At 40.5% G+C, this 23,308-nt stretch overlaps 1 protein-coding gene across 2 annotated transcripts in view; it reads left to right on the top strand.

The window, feature by feature from the left end:
* Positions 1-23,308, top strand: part of sipa1l1 (signal-induced proliferation-associated 1 like 1) — a 68,241-nt gene that overhangs the window by 25,875 nt on the left and 19,058 nt on the right. The window contains exons 1-9 of one of the 2 annotated variants that reach the window (XM_084030531.1): positions 11,963-12,016; positions 12,267-12,280; positions 12,410-13,820; positions 13,988-14,207; positions 14,542-14,672; positions 17,053-17,241; positions 17,942-18,116; positions 19,439-19,542; positions 19,768-19,925. In XM_084030531.1, coding sequence (XP_083886657.1) covers positions 12,273-12,280; positions 12,410-13,820; positions 13,988-14,207; positions 14,542-14,672; positions 17,053-17,241; positions 17,942-18,116; positions 19,439-19,542; positions 19,768-19,925 — 2,396 coding nt within the window. In that variant the 5' untranslated portion in view covers positions 11,963-12,016; positions 12,267-12,272. Of the gene's footprint in view, positions 1-11,889; positions 12,017-12,266; positions 13,821-13,987; positions 14,208-14,541; positions 14,673-17,052; positions 17,242-17,941; positions 18,117-19,438; positions 19,543-19,767; positions 19,926-23,308 lie in introns of those variants that run through there. The other variant, XM_084030530.1, reaches the window with a different exon arrangement.

Genomic DNA, 23,308 nt, shown 5'->3' with positions numbered 1-23,308 from the left:
TGCAAATTCTGACAGCTGCAGGTAGTCTTAATGTAAAAACAGCAGAGAACAACACTGAAGCAGATAATCTGCTCTTTAATGAGCTGTTGTTGAACCAGTTTGTAAGTGTTTTTATGTATTTTTTCTTGGAAAGGTTACTCCCACCCAGACTTGAGTCATGAGTGTAAATGGCTCACCCATTCCCTGTCTGACCTGTCATTTCCTCACGGGAAGCAGGAAGTGGCTGAGATGTAATTCCTGTTGGAATGTGAGACAGCTTCCTTGGCTAAAGCGAAGGCTGCGTCCGAAAGCTGCAGGAAGGAACAGGGCTTCCTTACTATACTAACTTACTGCACATCACAGCCGCATATATTCAACTTTTACTTTATTCACACCTTATTTAAAGGTATTTCAGTTGTAACTTTGACATATGCTTTGACAAATAAGTAACAAGAAATTGTATTTCTGTTCAGATAAGAGAAGATAGTATGAATGAGGGATGTACTTGCTAACTGGCAGTAATTATCAAGCTGCTGTGTTGCACTGCTTATAAAATCATTATTCTATGATTGCATTTTCACGATCGGCAAATTAAATTGATATTTAAAATGAGAGATCACAGAGAAGGGGGTAAAAACAAAATCACCTTAACTTGCCTGCAGTGCAGACCCAGACTCACTGGAGAGCCCTCTACCATTGTTTTGCGAAGACTGTTTTTCATAACCTGCACCAAACCGATATGTGAAAGATTTATTTATCCACTTTGAAAACTGTTTGGGAAAGGCTTTTGGTTAAGAAATAGTTTTTTTAAATTGTGGACAGAAAAAGATGCACATTAATATACATATTGTTTAATATGAATTTACTCATGTCAGACATATCTGCAACGTGATTCATATTTCCCTTCCTTATGTGTATTATTTAATGTATGTACTGTACATGTTTCTGTCCGTCTATCCAGCTCTGCCTTCTTGCATAGATGCCACACATACACAAGTATTGGAGAGTGAGCTGCTTTCATTTCTCCATCCTACTCACTCCTCTTCTTACTGCAGTGCTGTTCCAGCCCACGCAGAGCAGCGCCATTTTGGAAATCTGCAGCTCTTTTCTGATGGCTGTAATCCACGGCTTTCTCTCTGTGGCTTATAAAGGAGTCACCTGTGCTATGAGGCAGTGGATAAAAAAAGATCCTCATTTACTCTGTGGACTTGTTTCTTATGAATGAAGCTGTACACTGTTACCAGTTAAAAGTGAACACATTTTGCATGGTAGTATTGCAGAGTTAGTATGATGTACTTGCTGCTCTAATAATCAATTTAATAATTTCAGTATTACATTTCTCTTTTGTCCCTGCCTTTCTCCCGCTATCTCTGAACTTTTGTGTATCAGAATATTGTGACACATCAAATAGGTATTCTTGTAAAGCAGCAGCCCAGATTTCTTTATGTATTTGTTAATTTGAACATGGAATGGTCCTTCTTTAGTTTTCTCTTTAACTTACTCTATTACTTACTGTCTGTTTTCCTTTCTTCCAAAATGTTCCTTTCTTTAAATTCCCCACGCTTTAATGAATTTAATTTCTGGCGTATCTCTTCTCCATCCTCTTTCACAACGTGCCTCTCTTCACTCCCTTGCTTTATCTCTTTTCAGTACATCAGCCCCGGGCCACCATGTTAATTACACCACAGTTCTTTTTCTCCATTATTCACCACTCTGCTATTTCCGTCACCCTCGCTGCTGTGCCTGCCTTTGCTAAGTTGCCAGCATTTTGCGAGGGTCTGCAGTAGCTGTTGGAATGAGGAGGGAGCGTGCACTGGTGCCCAATTCAGCAACAAATGGCTGTTTAGTGTCATCTGATTGGCACAGATTAGAGGTCTTTTGGTGGTGGTGCGGAGGTGGCTCTTACAGAAGACCAAGCAGCTTCATTGCTGCTGTCTGAGCACAGTTGACTGTCTATATGTTTTTTTAATGTTTTTTTTCTATTTTAATGATATTTTGAGATATGGATGGGATAGAATGTTCGCATGAAGCCAAATTTCATTTCTGCACGCGATTTAAAAAAAAAAAAATCAAATAAATAAGCACACGTAGTAAACCAAACACACTTTAGGTCTTATTTATTTACAGCAATTTATTCTTACTTACTATTTATACTTACTTATCCTTACAGCTAGGAATGTCTCAATCCGATATCAAACATGGGCCATTATTTCACCATATAGCTGTAATTAGTCTTGTATATCAATAGTAGTGTTATTACAATGCAAAAATTGTGACTTGATTACAATTCACTGCCTAAACATCGTGATACGGATACTGAAACGATACCATGGCAAAAATCTAAAACGTCAGAAACATTAATGGAATGGAACTTAAATTTTGTTTTCCTATAATTCAAAATGTTAAAAACTTCAAATGTATTCATTAAAAAATATACATGGTATGCATTAATCTGATGTCCCCTATACTTTAGTGTATATGATTTCTCTGAGTTTGGAATCAGATATCACATTAAATAGTGTTTAGACTTTTTCTGTAAAACACCGCCCCCACTTGCCCATCAGTAACAGTTCAGGTGGAGAGTGGTGCTGCAGCACACTGGAGACGGAGAGAGACTTCCAAAACAAAACAAAAAAAACGATAAAAATGCATATGTTCTTTGAGATTGTTTGTGAATAGACTGTCACTCCTTTCCTTTCTGTCCACTTCACGTTACTGGGAAACACAGTAAACTAATACTCCAACACATGCTCTTTGGTAGATTCTTTGTTTGCGGGATGACAGGAGATGCCTGGACTGATTCAGAAAAGATGGTGAGTGTAATTTCATGAGGTCATTTAGTTGTGGCTGCTGCTGCAAAATGACCATAGTGGAAACAATGGACTGGGTAGTGGATGTAGTCACTGTGATGTCAGCCACTGGTTTGTGGACTGCCGTTTGGAATTCCTCGAGATTGGCATTTTCGGCCGTCACCATCGTGGCTTTTCTGCTAAGAACTAACTGGCCATCAGAAGTGACATGAGAGGGCGGAGCTAAGTACAACCAAATGCTGAATAAAAAAGTGAAGAAGTTTAACCCGAGGTTAGCGACAACAATGGCCCAGACTCAGTTAAGGTGTGCTGAAAATTAAGGTGGATCAGCTATTTATTGACAAGCCGTTCCTCCGAGTTTTCCTCTGCTTTTTGTGGGTTTATTTTATATTTAATTTATATTTCGTTTAACTGTTGAACACACACACACACACACACACACACACACACACACACACACACACACACACACACACACACACACACACACACACACACACACACACACACACAATGCAGCAAACAGGAGTCTGAGGACCCTGAACAGTGTCCTTCAAACATGATTCCTGCGCCTTGGTTAGTTTCAGTTGCTTATTTTTAGGCACAGAAGAGCTATGGTAAATGGATTGGAACCTCTCAAGTAGGACCCTTGTTCAGTCTGCATGTGTCTGAGTGCATCTATGTGTTCTCCACTCTTTACTTATTTATTGCCTTATGGAGACAACAAGGTGTTTGGTTGTAAATGTCAGTAAGTGCCAAGGTGTTTTAGAGAAAAAAACACGTTTGTAAGACTTCCAATGCAGATATTCAAATACATTTTCTGAGAAAGCCAGCTTGCCTTTTGCTACTTATGTGTCCTTGTTGGGTTGGGTTTGGGTATTGCAGTTTACACTACATACATAATCAGTGATCTTCCTATTTAAATATCCATCACACTTGATTACTTACATTAATGAGCTGTACTCCAGACAGATTTAAGACAGGAAATATCTGTATAGCAAGATTAATGATAGGCAGCATGGCTTAACAGGTAGAACACAAGAGCCCCAGATACAGTCACTCTTAATTTCAACAGACAATCCAAACAAACAGCTGTTTGACAACTCAGGGTAATGCAAATAAAAGAACACAACAACCTCTGTTTTGCACCATAGATTTGTCTAAAATCAAAACAACTAAAGTGTGTCCTTAGAAAATCAGCAGGCACTAAGTAGTCTGCACCCCTTGGACTGGTTCGTAGAGATGAGTCATATCTGCAGTTTAATTAGAGCAGTTATGATCATATCAGTGTTTGAAAATTTGACTTAATACCAGTCCAGTCAGGCCATTTTTAGTATTGCTAAGGCCAGAACATTGCATAACAGTGTGTCACCCCTCCAGTTTTTTTTTGCAAAAGCAGACCATCGATGTTAACTAGGGATAATAAATATTTTGACCAGACACTTGCTAACATCCAGGCTTGCAATATTCTGGCATAAACCCTGACGTAAATGCCAAGCAGACACAGAGCTGACATCATACAATCTAACTAATACATACTTACCGGGAAAAGTGGTTGCATGTGTCCATGACAGTTCCCGCAACATCCTACTGTCTTGCAGACTGTCTTAGTGAGTAAAAATTAACCTTACCCTTTCAGTGAAGGCAAATGTTTTTGGCAAGGATCTTTGACTCCACGGGTTTAGTAGTATAGGAATCATTTGAAACTTTGTTCTATCTTATTAGTCCATATGGCAGCCAACTGTGTGTGTCATTGGTGGTTGGAGAGCCCAAACTATTTCTGGCTGTTATTCAATGTGGTTTCCTCTGCAGAATCACACGAACATAAAATGTGCATGGCGCAATATCCCACCTTCTTAACAAAACAAACTGAAACTGCACATTGTGCACAATGTATGCACTGTAAATCTATCCAGTAAAATACTTAATGCTCAAATCAAGCAGAGCAGCACAAATGTGGAGATTTTCTGTATTTGCTATAGTATTGAATTGAATTCAATTCTATTTTATTTCACAACAGAAGTCGTCGCAGGACACTTAACACATTGAGCAGGACTAGAATATGCTCATGATTTTCAGAGTCGATATAATTGCAAAGTCCCAACATCGGGTATTGGTAATATCAATCGAGGCTCCCTGAGTGCTCACAGTCCTGATGGCTTAAATGAAAAGCGACAACTCTAGCATGTGACATTTTTGAATGAGCAGGGTGGTGACATGATCACTACTATCAATGTATAAATAACAGTTCAGACTGCAGGGAAAATCATAACCTATCCACCAACTCCCACCCTCCCAAAATCCTCTCTGCTTGACATAAATAATAAACCCGCCCATCACAAGGGCAATTGGCTATATGGACCTGCTTCATCACAGCTCACACGACCCAGATTAGGTTGCACAGTAGCAACCTAGTTCATATGGGTGGTGTTTGGATATGGATCAACACTACTCGAAAGCCAAAATAACAGGAAGATGTATCGGTACAATACAAACAACAAAACTATTCACACCAACAAGGAGGAAGGCAAGGATGTGTGTGTTCTGTATGTGAGGTTGAAGTGGGTGTTGTTGTCTTGCTGTGAAATTGGTTTGTGTCTTTGTATGAACTGGAAGGCCATAGCTATTTGTGTCATTTTGCACGCTGTGGAACTGATACACAAAGTGGCTCAATAGAATGAGGCATCATCATAGCTGTTAATCCAGAGGGATGGAGTGAGGTGTGTTTCAACTGTGTGTTAACAAATTCACTAACGTGACAAAAACAAAAACATCTTTTTTAGGAAAGGCAGACACATATATATATATATATATATATATATATATATATATATATAGTGAGTAAGTAAGTAAGTAAGTGACAGCTACATATTTGAACTATTGTTGCAAGCACATACAGAGACTCCTCTCTCTTCACTCTGTCAAATGGCTATGCTTGTCTCCTCCCCCTGCCTCTATTGGTATTCTGTCATAGCTGGGGATAGGGGGGAGTGTACGCCGTTGAATGCCTTTGCAATTTCACCCTCGAGAGAAAATGACAGCTACTTACTTCAGCGACTTCAGAGCATCCAAAAAGCCCCGTTTACTTTTCAGTGAAGCAGAGAGGAGACCCCACCCCACGCAGAGGAAAAACAGCAAAGCACGTTTATCTTTCCACACAATTACAATTTGACTTTGAAATGCTCTGAGCTGAAGCTCCAACACATTGGAGTGCCTGCTGCCTGACAACTTTCAAAGAGAATAATGTTTGATTTATTTTCTTTTCCTCCCTATCTTCCCTCGGTGTCTTGGCCTGCCGTTTCCTCATTCACATTCAGACAAGCTGCGATGAAAAGCTGTTTGACTCTCAAATTGCCGTGTAGCGTTTAAGAACACCTGTACGCCACTACTTTTTACATTTGGACACGCAAGAGGTTATCAGTACCTGCAGTCAGTTTGAATGTTTGTCATTGCCATAGAGCTGTCATTGCTGATGTATTTGTAAATTGCAATTCCCAGACAAGATTTTAAACTGTCATCACTGATTTGAAACATTCTGCATGCAGTCTGTATTCAGTGAAGTTTGAATATGACATTCGAACTTTAAATTAACTGAAAACAGAGACACTAATGCGATGTGATGCAACATTCCTCATCATCTGGGTCCTTTTGTTTGTAGTTGTGTGCGAGACTGAGTGAGAGCTGTTGAATGCCAATCTGAGTCAATCTGGAATTTGTCCATGTTTTTTTAAATTATGTCTTTGTGTTACCTGGGGTGACTTGGTGACAGTACACCCACTCTATACTCCCAGTATGGCTTACTTTAACAGTCACACCTATGCCCAGTGGCATCTTGGCAGCAGGTGTTTGAGAGGGCCTGTTGTCAAAGTTTCAAAGAAAGAAGGGGGATCTCTCTTTTTTTTTTTTTAAGATTAGTTTTTGGCTAGAGCGCCATTGAAGCGTTTTTTTTTATAAATTTTTCAGACAGTGTGGAAATGGGAAGAGAGAGAGGGAGATGACATGCGGGAAATGTGTCCCGGGCGGGAGTCGAACCCGGGACCACCGCGTCAAGGACATTTAGCCTCTGTACATAGGAAGGCTGCCCTAACCACTGCGCCACCGGCCGCCCCGGGGATCTTGGAGTTATCGTCTTTTGGTTCCTCCTTCTTGTGTCCTTAGAGAGCTTGGGCTCGGTCTCAAACTGTTCCTGTTGTGTTGTCTGGATTTACAAAAAACATGACGTGACTTGACTTGACTCGACTCACCTGTTGGTTTGGTAGTAATACGTGTCTGGGGAAATGGGTGTATAATTCAGTTATATAACACAAACAGCACAATTGACTAGCTCATAGATTTTTCTTTCTTGTTTCTTCAGATTTTGTCGTTTTCTTTCTTTCTGTGTCCCGTTATATTTCTGTCATTAAATAACTGCTCTGTGATTGCAAGGTGGTAACCTTTGCTAAACACAGGCCTGGGAAATATTATCCGGATTCTTCAACTACAATACAGGATGATTAATGAAAACCAAACACTCAGTCTGCAGTTGAATTGTATTAACTGGCTCCAAATTACGGTATTTTGTGTAAAGGAGCAGCGAAACGGAGGATAAAGGTTTTGAGCTGTTGCACGTGAGCTACACTTGCTGTCTCTTTAAGAGTCTTTCTATGACTCTTTTCATTCATCAGCGTTAGCCTATTTCAGTCTAATCTTCAGGTGCGTGTGTGACTCACTGTGCGGTGGAGCAGATTCATAGTCACACACCTGTGCTGCTTGACAACACCCTCAGACGGTAGAAGCCAGATACAATTTAAATACGTGTAATGTGGTTGCATACTTTTTAAATCACCATAGTATCAGTATGACACCTTAATGGCATTGTTCTCATTAGTGAATTAATTACATGTTTTTATTCATTGCTAATTAACTGTTTTGTGAATTCCATATTTTACAGGTCCCCATTGTTTATCATCATTTCATTAACAGTATACAGTATACATAAAGGAAGGTTCCTGATGAGGACTGTGTAATTTGGTTCTAATAGGGAAAATAAAGTTAATCTAAAGTTGGTACAATTAATTCCTGTTGCTAGCAAAGCCTAGAGTGACTCATCCAGCGCAGAGCACATCCGTTGAACGGGCAACAATGTCAAAATGTCCCTACAAGTAAATAATTTAACATGAATAGTAAATTGATAAATAACGATGCAAACTTGTGTATTTTGAGAGGTTATTTCAAGGAAATTACTGGGACGAAAACAAGTGCTTATAAATTCAAGGATTCAAGAACTCTGGGATCATTTAATGTTATTATTTATATATATATATGCCGTATAGTGCTTAAGTTTGCACAAATATACCTGTGCTGATACACAATAAAGTTGCAGTATTTCTATTTATTAAATGGTAGGTTCTTCTCATGTCTGAAGGAAATTGGCTGCTGTAATCATTCCTGTGCATTTTGGCCGGAAGCGATTCCTTATTAGCACGACTCCAACGTAAGACAAACACGAGTTGGTCAAACTACATGAGCGTCATCCTGAATCCTGGTCCACCATTATCTGTAACATGCAACAAAGTCTCTCTGTTAACAGTTTCCAGTTGAGTGGGCCAGAAGACGTCCTTAGCAGCACTTTGCTCCATTGAGCTCCATATTTACCTCAGGAATCGACCTCATTGAGACACTGCTAAAGGTTACTTAATATATCTGTCAGTGTAATTGGTCCTCCACGACTGCAGAGAAGCATGCAACCCGACATTCGTTCATTTCAATTCCCAGTCTCCTTGCCTAACATACAGTATCTCTCCAGATCTCATTAAAGAGTACCCAGTCCTCAGGAAAATAAGAGAAAAGCACTTCAGGTAGTTATTTGGGATCCACTTTTTGAGTGCTATTCCAGTGGTATCGTTGACTTATTGGAGGGCAATGGAGTGCTGCTACTTTGTGACCTAGACTCTTGCTTTCTACTTTTTTGCCTGTATTGTTTTGGGCCAATTCAAATGACGTTTTCTCTTTTGTTTGTACAAGGAGACACTTAAAACCACTCCAAAGTCAGCATCAATTGTCTGTAATGTTACGCACGTTATTTTATGTTTATATTATTTTATGTTTATATTATTTTATGCCTTCTGATTGGACGTTGTGACTGCTGAGCATGCCACTTATTCAACAAGGGCTGTTATCAGTGGAACAGCCTTTTAGTATTTCAGAGAAATTTAGAAAAGAGACTCTTGTTTTCCACTCTTTTAGCCGCAGTAGTTGAAGTAGTTGCCTTCATATACCCTAAGTAGGGCTAGGCCATGTGACCAAAATCTCCTATCCTGATATAAGTAATTTAATAATTTCACCTTTATCTAAACAATGAATCAAAAACAGGTGATAAATCTATTTTACAGAACAGGTTTGGCCTAAAAATAAAATCTCGATTTTATCAAACTAATGGACAATTCTTGATTTAAACCTCAATTTTTTTCCGTTTTTCTCTAAACAAACTAAAAAGACCAAAGCAAAATTTAAATACATATTTTCTTTATTAACACAATAAAAATAAATGAGATTACCAAGTAGTCTAGGCCTATGTGAACAAATTACTTGTTCAAGAATTAAATAAATAAATATATACATTTAAAAAAAAAAACAGCACCACTTGGCTGTCATTACTGCGCAAATATTATTGTTTTAAATCAAATTGAAAAAAATATCTCTTGTAGGCCATCCCTGAAAAAACGTGTAAAATGAAATGCAATAAATAATATGTAGCCCGGGTGTAGAAAGCAGGGAATAAAATAAATAAGTTCCTAAATAAGTGCAGTAATACATCTTTAACATAGCTAAACTAAAAAAGTAAGACAGGATTGCACTTGAGTCTAGAACTCTTTAAATTGCGATTTTGCAGTTCAGCCATTTCACAAACCGTAGGAAATTAAAAATGCAAATTAATCAATTAAATCGAAATTAAGCCCTACCTTAAGGCCCATAATAATTTATACATAGATGCAGTTGATTCACACCAAGATGTCTAAGGTGTCTATAGCCTACATAACCTCACTGATTCATATGATGGCTAAGATCAGCTGTAAAGAGTTGTTTTTTTGTGCTAGTTTTCGACCTGCTTTGTTTACATTTGGCGTCATTGCCATACAGTAAAAGTAATGGACACGTAGTCGATAGCGTCCAATGTTCCAACCAATCGGAAATGCTCCACTGTGCATTTAATCGTTATCTATGTTATCTGGGGATGTGCACTGCTTTTCCATAGAGCATTTTATTTAGCTATTAGATTCATGTGCCCTCAAGCAGCCAAAAACGAAACCGTGGTCTGTAGTCGTTTGAGTTGAAGAAGAAAATAGGCGCATCTTGCTGGTTAATGACAATGGAAACCCTGCATTCCAAGTATGCCTGTAGTGACGATCGGCTTGTGGCAAAGTTTGCAGATGATCGTTTTCTGGTCCATTACTTTCTCATGGGCTCTTCTTGTTTTGGTTGGGCCGAGTCTGAGAAAGTTTCCACATGTGGTGCCCTCTCGACGCAAAACAGGTGTTCGCTCCAGCTCCGCTCCACTCCAGCTCCACTCCAGCTCCCACATAAAAGGGATGTAAAGTCTAGATATTGCCAAGACACAGTTCAGCTGCTGTTTTTTTCACATCACCACGAAAAAAAATATATTGACGATAGACAAATCCATCTGCTGGGATGTCAGGAAAGAAATAAATGATGAAGAAAAATCCCTCACCACACACCATTTTCTTGTCCGTGTTTGTGCTACTTGTAACTATACCTGATGATCTTTTTACTGCTCAAACCTATGTGGAAGTTTATCGTAGGTAGCATGGCTTATTAGTTCATACATTTTTCTCACAGTTGTGCATTTAAACTTATCTCACCTGTGTTTGGATACATGTCGCTTTAAATAAATGCAATACGTTATCTGTCATTCGGTCTTCAGGGAATTTGTATCTAATCAAATGAGCTTTGAAAAGAATGGAGAACCATTGTTCTTCATACAGTTGTACTGATTTTTGATATATTCAGTGAAAAAAAAAGTTTGGCAAGCTTCAATGATTCTGCCGGCATTGAGAAATTCCTGTCTGAAGAGGTACATCTATATTCATGCTCTTTTAGTTGCACAATTCACAATCTCATTGAGAGCCACGTCAAAACCTTCATGCTTGTGAGCTTAAAGCTACATTTCGAGTACTGGCATAGTATTTTTAAAAATATGATCTCCAAAAGATAACTTAAAAGCCTCTTTTAGCATCAAAATGGTTCCCACCCATGCAGTATGTGTGTGAGTAAATGTCTAATCTTTTTGTAATCGAGGAATCTACCGATTATTCCATCGATTAATCCAGTAATCGGATAAAAATCAAAATTGTATATAGTTCCCATATTATTGTTAATTTCTTAACACATTCGGTTAATGAAAACAGGAATAAAGATAAGAAAAAAAGTATATAAATGAGGATATTTTTCTTTATTTAAATCTCAACACAAACAAGAAATCAAAACAAATAAATTGTTTAAAAATAAACTTAAATTCCTCATCTTTGGTGATATTATAAGCAGTGTTAAATGTTGTTATCATGTCTGACTCCTCACTGCTTCGGTTTGTGGCTGCCTGACGCTGAGACGCTGCGGGTATCAGTGGCGACTGAGTCGGAACCTCTAATTGTCTTTCCTTCCCCACCAGGACACCCGCATCATGCATTGTGCACCGCTGCACACATACATATGTGACATGCATGAACACTACGCGCTCGCAACTGCTGAACGCGTGCGCCATCTTTTTTTATACATCTGTACATTTTTAATGAATAAAAAAGCTCTATCTATTATCTCATTACTTTTACGCATCTTTTAGGATTTTACGTTGTATCATTTCAGTATTCGTATTGAAATATTTAGGCACGGTATTGCATCAAAATCATAATTTGGGTATTGTGTCAAGAATGCTTACTTTATAACGGTGGCCCCTCGAGTATATGAAATTAATGAAAGATGTGATACTGTATAACATGCGATGTTGGCTGTTTCCCTAATGTGATTTATCTCTGGTCCTCCCCCTGTTTCCTTCCCGCTTTCCTTTCTACCTTTCTACTTTCTCTCTCTTTACCGTTTTTCTCAGTTGCTGAGTTGATCCCATCCAGATTGAATGGAGTTCTCTTGTTGCCTGGTTGTAATGCAGACTGCTTTTTAGAGACTTCACCTGTGGAAGTTCAAGATCTACACATTTCAAGCTCAGCTCTGGAAAGGTACAGTGTCTCCACTGTTAATACATGTTCTATGTAATGTATTTATTTTAGCTTCTTAGCACTCAGTATTTGATTCGTAAAGTCTCTTTGCAACATATTTTAAGCTGTACGGTATTTGTGAACAGTTAGTTACTGTAATCGCGACCATTCCTTTTATCAGAGTCCATTGATTTAAATCCTGTTTTGACCATTGATTTTTTTTCCACAATGAGCCCTATTCATGTTTTCCTTTTCTTTGCTCTTTCTGCAGCACCAAATGCATCCGTGAGACTCTTTCGTCACTTCACTCAATGGGCATTATGTTGACCCTATTCTAAAGCCATCAGCAACTCATCCCTACCTTTCCTCCCTCTCTCCCCTCCCCACACCCTTCCCCATCTCCATCATGACCAGTCTGAAGCGTTCTCAGACAGAGCGCTCGGTTGGGGGCTCAGTGCCAGCTTCTGATGAGTTCTATACCCGCCGCCTGCGACTGCCCAATGGAGGGGCACCACCACCCCGCAGCGAGAGTGCCCACATTCCCTCTTCCTCCACCACCGGCACCAACCCTGGCGTCCCCAAGATGGGGGTCCGGGCTCGTGTGGCTGATTGGCCCCCACGGAAAGATGGGGGGGGAGGGGGTGTTTGGCATATTACCGTGGAAACAGACTCTCCCAGCTCTACCAACACCACTAGCTCTTCAGGATCAGGAAGTGGGGATAGAGAAAGACTTGGAGATGTGGTAGGAGGTGGTGGAGGAGGAAGTGGCGGTAGTGGTAGTGGTGGCAGTGGAGGGGGAGGGGTGTCAGCCGTCACAGCCCACAGCAATCTGTCAGCAAAGCTGGGCCACCTGATAAGCCCACAGGACTCATCCATGCTGCGGAACATCCACAACACATTAAAGAACAAGATGCAAAGCAAGGGAAAGGACAATCGCTTCCTGTCACCGGATGGCTATCTGGGCTCACCTCGCAAAGGCATGAGGCGCATCCGCCAGCGCAGTAACAGTGATATAACTATCAGTGAGCTGGATGTGGACGGCAATGAGGGCTGGTCTTTTTCCGGGTGGACACCCATGCACCGCGAGTACGGCAGCACTTCATCCATAGATAAACACGGTGTTTCAGGAGAGAGCTTCTTTGACATGCTAAAGGGATACCAGTCCTCTGAGGCCCCTGACCAGCGAAGCCCAGCCCCAGAGAAGCTAACAGAGCTACTTACTGTGGCCCCAACCAAACAGGCTGCACTGGACCTACCAGATGGCCCTTTAGGTCCAGCAAGAGGTAGTCCTGCCAGTCGGCTGAAGGAGCGGGAGAAGCACTTGAAGAGGAGGTCAAAGTCGGAGACAGGCGGAGAGTCAATTTTCCGTAAGCTGCGCAGTGTGAAGGTGGAGGGTGACACATCAAGGGCTGGCTCAGACGCTGAAGATGGGGGCAAAGGGGATGACAGCGGCCCACCTCCCAAGCCCTGGGCTTGCCAAAAAGGCTTTGCCCATTTTGATATCCAGTCTCTTCTCTTCGACCTCAATGATGTGATCCATAGTCGGCAATCTGGGTCCAAACGCAAGAACACCACTACAGGTGCCTCGGCTGCCGCTGCCGCATCTGCTTCGGCCACGTCCTCCCTCGCCTCCAATCAGAGTGGAGTGTATGGGTCACCCTGTGGCTCACAAGAGGAACTGAGCAAAGAGGCGATGGGAGGACACGGTACCAACCCAGCCTTGGACCCTGGTGATGACAAGAGCAATGACCTGGTGCTCAGCTGCCCTTGTTTCAGGAATGAGATTGGTGGAGAGGGGGAAAGGAACATCTCATCTGCAAAACAGGTAGATTTTGTATATACATTTTTTTTTTAAAAACTGTCAATTGTAATCTGCAATGTAAATTACTGATCTGGTCGTGTTCAACACCAACATTAAAGATAGCTTAAAAGTTGAAGATGCACTGAAGTTAAAAGGTAATAATATGGTTTGTCTTGTCTTCCGTCCCTCAGCCCGGCAGCATAGGCAGTGGTGGGAGCTCAAGCAATTCATCTAGTACAGAGGACGGACCTTTGGATGCCACACTCACCACTCATTTTACTAACGCCGGTGTGGCAGTGTTGGAGGCCGCTAAGGACGGGCCAAGCCAACATGCAGACAGGTCCAAACGTTACATTGTGGAACATGTTGACCTCGGTACCTATTACTACAGAAAGTACTTCTACCTCAGAGGTGAGCAAAGCAGGATAATTTGGGCTTTTCTAGATTCAGAGTTCTTGATTATTGGTAGTTTTTCCTGCATGTCTGGTGTGTAAGCCAAGTACCAACAGTTTTTTTTTTTCACATGCAAATGTTTGCATCCTGTATTTCACTTGGAATAAGAGAAAAACTGCAAGCAGTGTAGGAATTGTTTTGTCTAGTATTTACATCATTTCCACATTATATTAATAGAGTGGTGAAACCTTCTGCAATTTCCCGAGTTCTCTTCCCTGCTGTCATTTCTTCATCTCATTCATATACCTTTCTGTCCATCCCTGCCTCAAATGTCATTCCTCCTCACCCCTAGAACACTGGAACTATCTGGGGGTAGATGAGAACCTGGGCCCAGTAGCAGTGAGTCTGAGGAGGGAGAAGTTGGATGAACACAAGGAGCATGGCCAGCAGTATAACTACAGGGTCATCTTCAGAACGAGTGAGGTACATTGAATTCGACACAAATGACACTTTATATATCCACATTCAAATTTCACTTGACTTTTTTTCCTCTCTTGCGTTCTATAATTCCTTTTTTTAAACAGAGAAAACTGATATTATTAAGACACATGATGTGCTATTTTAATTTGAAATAGTTTTGTCCTAAGAAGGAGGAGAATTTAATAATGAAAACTTGCATTAGATGATGTCCCTACAGGGGAGAATACTGTTGTAACCACCCCCACCCTCACATACCCTTCTATTTTTAGTTTGTTTTCCAGTTCAGAAAAGCATAAGTGCCACGAGATCATTATTAAACCACAATGGGGCATTGGGCATCTCAATATTTGGGAAACATGCCTTTGGGCCCTCAGCAGTGCTCAGATTGAATAGGTTTAAACTGTGATTTGCTGATAGTCAGTGATTCAATTTTAATAGTGCTACCTCTTCACCAACCTTCCTTTTCTATTGTGAAGTTTTAAGAATAGCTTAAACAAATTCTGTTAATGTACCAGATTGCTATAAGCTTTATTGCACACTTGACACTGAAACTAAGTCCTATTTAAATCTGTACACATTTTGATGCTAAGCTTACACGTAGTACCAAATCAAACCTTTGTGGCATCCGATATACATATATATCTATATATTATTAGTTCAAACTGTGTAGGAGTAATATCGCATGTAGCTCATTGAAAAACCCACTTGGGGGATATTTTTGACAAAAGCTTCATCTCAAGGTTGTTAGGTATAGCTCAAGACCTTAGATGCCCCCGCCTCCATTCCTAAACACCTTAAATTATTGCATGTGTTTTTCATTTCACTTGTAATGTATTCTTGTTTCTTCTACAATGTTCCAACCGTGGTTTTGCATTGATCGGAAAGCTTTGCGTGAATCCCTGTAGGCTTTGCTGCCATCCCCTCCTATAGACACACAAGAGCCAGAGATTCCATGTCCTCATTCTCTGAGCTGAACGCCCACCTACCATCTTTGTCAGCCTTCATCTGTGAAGGACTGAGCTGTGCCATTTCTCAGCTAAACGAGACTAAAATAGCGACAAAGGTATTTGAGTAGAGCTCTCTCGTATTGAAGAGCATCGTGAGTAATCCTCCCAGTCTCTTGGGATGACGCACGACCTCCCGTGCTGCGTTTTCCTCAATTCCCCCACTCTTTTTCTTGCCTCCCTCTCTCCTCTCTAATTGCTATTTTCAGAGCAGGCAGCTGAGCAGGTATAGATACATATGGGTGTGTGTGTCCGTGAAGGAGTGAGTGGGATGCACTGATGTTGAAGAGATAAGTCCTTCTCTTCAGGTTGAGGGGTGCTGCCATAAACCTTGGGCCTACCAAAACACTATGTGAAGACACAAAACATAAGTAATTTTTAAGAGCCATGGGACCACTATGGATATGCAGTTGCAGCAATATGTGTATTTGTTCATGATGCATTCTCAGGTCCTGGTCCTTCTACAGTCCTTTTGATTTATTCATGGATGCCCTCCTCGGGTTTGTTTTAGCCTCAAGCTAGTGACAGTTGCAGCAGTAAAACCTACATGCATTCTTCGCCAGACGTTCCATGCACTAGCAGGTACAACATGGTCTGGCAGAATCAATTTTTAACATAGATTTTGTTGGAAAAAAAGCCCATAATGCCATGATTATCTTTTGAACAGAGCCCTCTTATGCTGTAAATCGAATCTAATTCAGGCTAAAACAGGTCTTCAGGCCTCATAGCAGGATTTCTTGCAGTTTTCCAAACTTGGATTCAAACTAAGAAATATATCAAATAGAAATACAAATGATCTAAGAACCAAATCAAGTCAAATTCATTGTGAAAAGAGAAATAATCAGTTTATTGTATACTGAACAATTCGGAAATGACTGTGCCATTCTTATATTTTTGGACTACTTCAGCAATTGTATATCCAACTACAGCACACAATTTTATCATACTTAAATAGATGATCATTTGAAGGCTTTTTGGTGGGATTAAAAAAACAAAACACAAAAAGATTAAAAACAATGTTTAAAAAATCCACACGTTCACTAACAGGACAAGTACATTCAGTGGTCAAATAGTTCTTAATCCTGTTTTTTAAATTTGGCATGCTTATAAAATAATAAGTTTAAAGTCTCTGTAGCTCACACCAAGATGAGCATGCAAAAACTTTAAATACACTATCAAAAAAAATGGTTTTGAGGAATAACATACATAATTTCTCCACATGACCAAAGGTTACAGCTGCTGATGGTTTTAGGCATCAGCTGAAGAAATACATAAAGATGTATAGTGATAAAGCTTCATAAAGACAATTTAAAGGCAACATCATATTTTATTTATATTACTTGTTTTCCTCATCCTTGATCTGGTTTTGCTGTCTCTAGCTGAATACCTTGAGGGGCTCTATCCTGGAAGATGCAGTACCTTCTACATCCAAGCATGGTCTAGCTCGAGGTCTGCCCCTCAAAGAGGTGCTGGAGTACTTGGTGCCTGAGCTCAACGTCCACTGCCTGCGTCTGGCACTCAACACACCGAAGGTCACTGAGCAGCTAATGAAGCTGGATGAGCAGGGGGTAAGGAGACGCCATGAAGAAATTGAGTTGTGCTGCGTAACTTTGATTATTTCTTTTTGATTGCTCATATTGAAATGGGATTTTATTCACATCTATCCATTATTAACTAAAAAGATTAATAAAGACTCACGTTTCCCTGAAATGATCCTCTACCTTGTACAGCTAGTTATTTTCCATTTGTTTTTATTGATCATTTTATGTGGCGGTGGTATTTTACCCAAAGGGGGATGTCTCATGTTGAATCACAATTATTTATTATTAATTATTTTTTTTAAGTATTATTAATTCATCCATTCACTCCTTCAGATAATTATGTGGGATTTAAGTGGAGAAACACTTATTGGCTGGCACACACACACACACACACACACACACACACACACACACACACACACACACACACACACACACACACACACACACACACATATGTCGACCTTAAAAAGGAGAAAAATACAAAACAAGCTCTTTGATACTCATGCTCCCTGATGCAGTCATCAAAAGCTGAACCTCCTGAAAATGTCAACATGATCTGGAAAATGGCACTGGGATCAGTGCAGAACCACCCAAAGGTGCTTATTCTTAAAAGGCCAACATGAGTTCTCCCTGAAATGTCAACATGGTTACTCTGACATGGTTTCTACACAGTATTTTGCGTTTGTCTCCCCCTTCAATGCAACAATCTCGGTGCCCTCCGCAGTTGAGTTTCCAGCGGAAGGTGGGGGTGATGTACTGCATGGCGGGCCAGAGCAGCGAGGAGGAGATGTACAACAATGAATCAGCTGGTCCTGCACTGGAGGAGTTCCTACATCTGCTCGGCGAGAGGGTTAGACTCAAAGGCTTCGCCAAATACCGGGCCCAGCTGGACGCCAAGAGTATGTACACGCACTGAAATTTCATGTTCTCTTACACAGTGATTTAGCCTTCAGATGGTTTTACACCGAAACTGATGACTAACCCACAACAGCAGGGTAAACGATGATCGACACACATCATGTAGTTCTCATTGATTAAAGGTGTCTTCTGTGTTGTGTTCTTGCGTTCTTCAAAATGTCAAAGTGCATGGGAGTGCCGCACGCATCTTTCATGCCCATTGTAGTCCCCGTGCAGTGATTATCAATAAAGCCCCAGATGTTTAAAAGGCTTTTGAGATTTCTGCTTCACCCTTCTGACCCTCAGTCTGCTTTAATCTCGCTGGCTTGCTTTCAGTGATTCTTCTCTTTCCTTTCTATCCACTGCCCTAAAAACAAATGGTCCTTTCATTTCAGACAGATGTGACAGATGACCTTTGGTGTCAGATTATTCTTCTGGAGAAAACGATCCACTAGTGTTCTCTTCTTCCCTCCTTTGCTCGCCCACCTCCACATTTGCCACAGACAAGATTGATGTCTACGTCATGTCTGCTTTGATATTTAACGAGATACTATTCTTATATCAAGTCATCCCCTATAATGCTCTGCCAAACTCAAACTCCCAGTCAATTTTTGCAGGAAATGTAATACAACCTTCAGTACCCTCTAGGAAATTAAATACAGTCACGCAAAGCACTCCCTGTAGAAGGAGTGTAATTAATTGAGGTAATCTAGCTAGGTTAAGCATGGCCTTTTAAACACCTTGTGACTGTTTTGTTCTCTGAATAGAGCCCATCAATAGACTGTGGAGGTGGTTATTAACATGCAGTGGCTCTCTTTAGGGCCAGAGCCTGATAAGAGCTGAGGGAACACAGGGCCATCTGGTCAGCATTTGTAGCACAGGGAGATCGGGAACATAAAGAGTATATTATTATAAAGAGTTTATAATAGAAATGTTTCAGAGAGAATTAGCACATACTATTTTGAAGAGTTTTTCAGTTGACTGTTGTCTACAAGTGTTCCTGGACATAAACACTTTATCTGATAGCAACAGATGTTTACAGAAAAGGATCAAAACATAATTTACTTGGTTAAGATGCAATACTAAACCAATACTTTTGAAGCTACACTTAAAAAAATGCTTTTAAACTGTCAATTTTCTTGTAATCTTGCCAAGTATTCTTACTTGGAAATATAAATGCTTTACTCATATCTGGGTGTGGACCCAGAAACTGAAACCGTCCTGAGGAAAGTGACCTAAGGTTGGTTATGGTTGTAACTAAGTTATAACAAGATGATTGCGATTGCAAGCATGAGAACCTCACATGTGACTGTATCCCCCACAGCTGACTCGACGGGCACCCACTCCATGTACACCACTTATAAGGACTACGAGATCATGTTTCATGTGTCCACCATGCTGCCATACACGCCCAACAACAAGCAGCAGGTAGGTTAATGAAAGATAAAAAGTCTTTGTGTCCACAAACGAGTTGCAACTATTTATTTATGTCATTTTTGTCATAAATATGAACATTGACCGCTATGGACTTAATGTGATGATAATTTCACTCATTTTTCACAATGCTTGCAGTTGGGCTGAAATGAAAAATGCCTTTTATATATTACTCATTATCTAACGCCAGTTTCTCCTGTTATCTTTGTGCTGTTCCAGTTACTGCGGAAGCGACATATTGGGAATGATATCGTCACAATTGTGTTCCAGGAGCCTGGGGCACTCCCCTTCACCCCAAAAAACATTCGCTCACACTTCCAGCACGTCTTTGTGATTGTGCGTGCTCACAACCCCTGTTCCGACAACAGCTCCTACAGGTGCGATATACTCATCCATGTGTATATATTTGGCCGTTATATTTAGAGTGTTGTCTTCTGGGTTTTTGGCAAAATAAAACGCACCTATAATGTTTGTGACAATGTGTTATCAGATACATCGTGCATGCCTATTACCAGACCAATTTTTCCACCCGATTGCTTTTTGAAATCACATAACACCTGACTTAAATGATTTGTGCTGATTTTCTTTGAGATGATAAAATGTAATTCGACTATTTGGCTGTAGATTGACAATTTTATGGTGTTTTAATTGCCAGCGCAATTTTAAAAACAATTTGAATTCCCTCCCTCAGCTCTGTTATTTTAAAACTTTATATTTTAATTTGTTTATCCATTGAAGGAACACCTGAATGTAGTGATTAATGCTGATTTTCTTTGAGATGGTAAAATGGAATTAGACTATTAGGCTGTCGACTGACAATTCTGCGGTGTGTTAATCACCAGCACAGCCGGAAAAGGTTTAGTTTATGTATTTTAGTTCAATTGTGATGACAACATTCAAACAGGTTTATAGTTTGTCATTAATAGTCATTCATCACGCATTGAAGCCAGTGCAGAAGATAAGATGAGAGCATTATTGTTCCATCACTGCTGAAACAATAATGCTCTTATCTGTTGCTTCAAATGGTTGCATTTGCAGATCCACCACTCCATCACGGGGTAGGCTGAGCGTGTTAAGAGCCCTCTCTACAGCTCACGATGTATTACCACATTGCCAGAGATGCGCAGTAGGAAATTCCATGTGCCAGCCCAGAGTCATTTTGAAAGTTCTGCCTGTTCGGCTGTGAAGGACATTTCATTCTCCGTTTCTTCCTGCCTGTCTCGTTATCTAGTTTTGTGTCATCCTCCCTTATCTTGCTCTCGTTGATGCTTCCTCACTCACTCTCCTATTAATAACCGTTTTAATTGCTGTCTGAGCACATTGTGTGAGGTCTTAATTGTCCCCCATGTCTCTACTAACACGTGCACACACGATCAAAGAAGCCCAGGAACAGAGTGAATATAGAGCAAACACTGTTTACAAGTGCCTTCTGTCAGTCACAAACGTGAATGGAGTTTTCTGAAGAAATCATCAATCTTTTTCAGCACTACGGCGTCCCTTTAGAGGAAAATGAATATCCTGATTTCCCACCTCTGTTCCGATGCACGTGCCCTTGCAAAAAAAAAAAAAAATCCAACCTAAATTCTCTGGAACATAAAGTGGCTTTTGCTTTGAGGGCTGTTAGAGCTAGACAAAAACATATTATACATACCTTTCCTGGTCCCCACTTCCACACATACATAGAGTACACCTCTTAGCCACCCACTCAAATAGGTATTGACATGTTCTTTTTCTTGCCCTGCCTCAGTGGGCAGCAGGTTGTGGTTACTGGGAGAGCGGAGCTGCCCACACACTGGATATTTAAGGACCACAAATCACTGAAACCGCAGGAATGTGCTCTTCCCCCTCTCTCTGGCTTTCTCACCCTCACCTCCTTTTCGCATTTAGTCTCCGTCTTATGCTTTATGCTCTCTCTGTCTTGTTCTCTGACTTCGACACCTCCCCCTCTCTCTCTTTCTCCCTCTCTCCCTCCATCACCTTTCTCTGTCCTGCATGAGTCACAGGTCATTTGTTGACTGACTCACAGGTGTTTGAGATCAGTACAAGTGCTTTTAGAGCGCCAGCGTAATGTATTGAGTGATGTTTGTAGCGATGGAGAAGAATAAGAATAAAAGGTCACATTTTATTTTAACCATTTGTTCAGCACGCTAATAACCACTTCAGCTGCTCCTCTCTGAAATAGCCGACATGATTCATTTGTCATCTACAGAAAAGCGGGCGAACATCGCCCGGAGACTATGCCTCTTACTTTGTGCTTCGTATGGCCTGTCAGTTTAAAAATTAAGATTTGATATGCTAGTATGCTACAAAGTGAAAACTAGTTAAAGGGATGTTGAAAACACTGCTCTTATGGTTTGCTGCATATAATTAAATCAGGCCAATGTAGTTGCGGTGAAGCTGAAAGCATCAAATGTGTCTTTAGCAGCACGTCACACAAATGTGGAATTGCCTTAAAGTTGCATTCTTTCGAACAGCCTGCAGGGGACCGTACTTCTCTCACTTGATTCATTATCTCATCATGAGTTATTGTTAACCGATTATCCTGTGTAACATTTTAGCAAACAATCAAATCATCTTAAATAAGATGATCATGAATCACCCTGAAAATATAAAGGATAAATACATTTTAATAATTTATTTTTCAACCAGACTGCTTTTTCATGTCATTAGCATGAGTACAGCATATAAAAAAAAATGCAAACTAAAAGCTACACAGAGATGAAGTAATAGTCCAATGAAAACTGACACTACAGCTGCAAGAACGTGTGTTTGTATGACCCTCCACCTGCACATACTTATCCTTGTTTATGTCTAGTACATATGTAGGAAATGCAAGCACATTGACATTCTAAAAACTACTAGTATTCCGAGCTAACATTGATCAACACACAAAGCATCTGTGTGTTTGCTCTCTAAGGCAATTTCCAGCCATAAAACATTTTTTTCTTCACCTACCTCCGTCTGTCACAAACATGGAAAGGTGGAAAATGAGGTATCAACAAGTTGACGGTTAGTATAATTGAACACCACACGTCTCCGGTGAGGACGGGGGTGTCCCTGAGGTATGTTTAGAAATATGTGGGTGACATTTTGACTCATTGCTTATTAGACAAAGTGATTAATCCCGCTGCCAACATGTGTTGATGCATGTCAGCAGGGAGGCGTGTGGGATGAGGGCTTTGACTTCTGGTTGCTACTCTCGTCTAGCTGGTAATTATCACCTGAGAGAGGAGCTGTGATTTTGCTCATTTGGTCACGAAGAGTCAGACAAACAGGAAAGGTGACCTATGTACAGACATTGTGCCTTTTATGGTCATTTAAAGGCCATTTCAGGACACTGCAAACCTTTTTTGTCAACAGATCAGGTTGTAAGTCTGTTTGTCTCACATAACAGAAAAAAATGCTGTTTTTTTTTTCACCACAGTAAGTCAATAATTCCAAAATCCTTTCAGAGTCTCCCACACAGTCATCCTTTCTAAGCCACGTTTTCCTTTTCCCTCACTCTGGGTTTTTTTGGGGCTTTGGGCAGGAGATTTAGAATAGTGCTCTCCCCTTATCCTCCTTTTTTCGACTCTCCTTCCTCTCCATGGCTGCTCAGTTCTCCATGGCTGCTCAGTTCCTGAGAGTTCCTGACATACCAGACAGGACAAACAGCTTCAGATGGCCATTCCAGAAACTTAATCAAAGGGAAAATGGGTTTGCAGAAGGTAGTGGAGAGCAAGGAAAACAGGGAGCTATGGGACCTGGAAATGAAGTACAT

The sequence above is a fragment of the Eutrigla gurnardus genome (assembly GCF_963514095.1).
Source record: "Eutrigla gurnardus genome assembly, chromosome: 16".
In the NCBI taxonomy this organism is placed as follows: domain Eukaryota; kingdom Metazoa; phylum Chordata; class Actinopteri; order Perciformes; family Triglidae; genus Eutrigla; species Eutrigla gurnardus.
This window is presented reverse-complemented; position numbering and strand designations above follow the sequence as displayed.